Source organism: Myotis davidii, unplaced genomic scaffold, assembly GCF_000327345.1.
Source record: "Myotis davidii unplaced genomic scaffold, ASM32734v1 scaffold399, whole genome shotgun sequence".
NCBI classification, from domain to species: Eukaryota; Metazoa; Chordata; class Mammalia; order Chiroptera; family Vespertilionidae; genus Myotis; species Myotis davidii.
Window position 1 is genome coordinate 5,706,468 of NW_006292094.1, and position 242 is coordinate 5,706,709.

General features: G+C 69.8%; 1 protein-coding gene across 1 annotated transcript in view; it reads right to left on the minus strand.

Annotated features, from left to right (window-relative positions):
- The window catches only part of SDK1 (sidekick cell adhesion molecule 1), a 455,450-nt gene that overhangs the window by 187,236 nt on the left and 267,972 nt on the right, over nucleotides 1-242 (minus strand). The window contains exon 20 of the mRNA XM_015565152.1: nucleotides 48-229. Within this exon, the coding sequence (XP_015420638.1) occupies nucleotides 48-229 (182 nt within the window). The remainder of the gene's footprint in view (nucleotides 1-47; nucleotides 230-242) is intronic.

Consider the following 242-nt stretch of genomic DNA (forward strand, 5'->3'; position numbering starts at 1 on the left):
CTCGAACCCTGCTCCCCCCAGGGCCCGGCGCTGGCGGCTCAGCTTACCTCCCTGGAGCGTGTACTCGGCCACCGCCCGGCTGAAGACGCCCAGGCCGGCGCCGTTGTAGGCGGCCACCTGGATCTCGTACTGCGTCCACACGATGAGCTCGGTCACCAGGCAGTAGTTGACCTCGGGGCTGGAGATGTTGCGCTGCTGGTGCTCCCCCGGCAGCCCGGCCAGGCGGTACCTGCACAGACCGA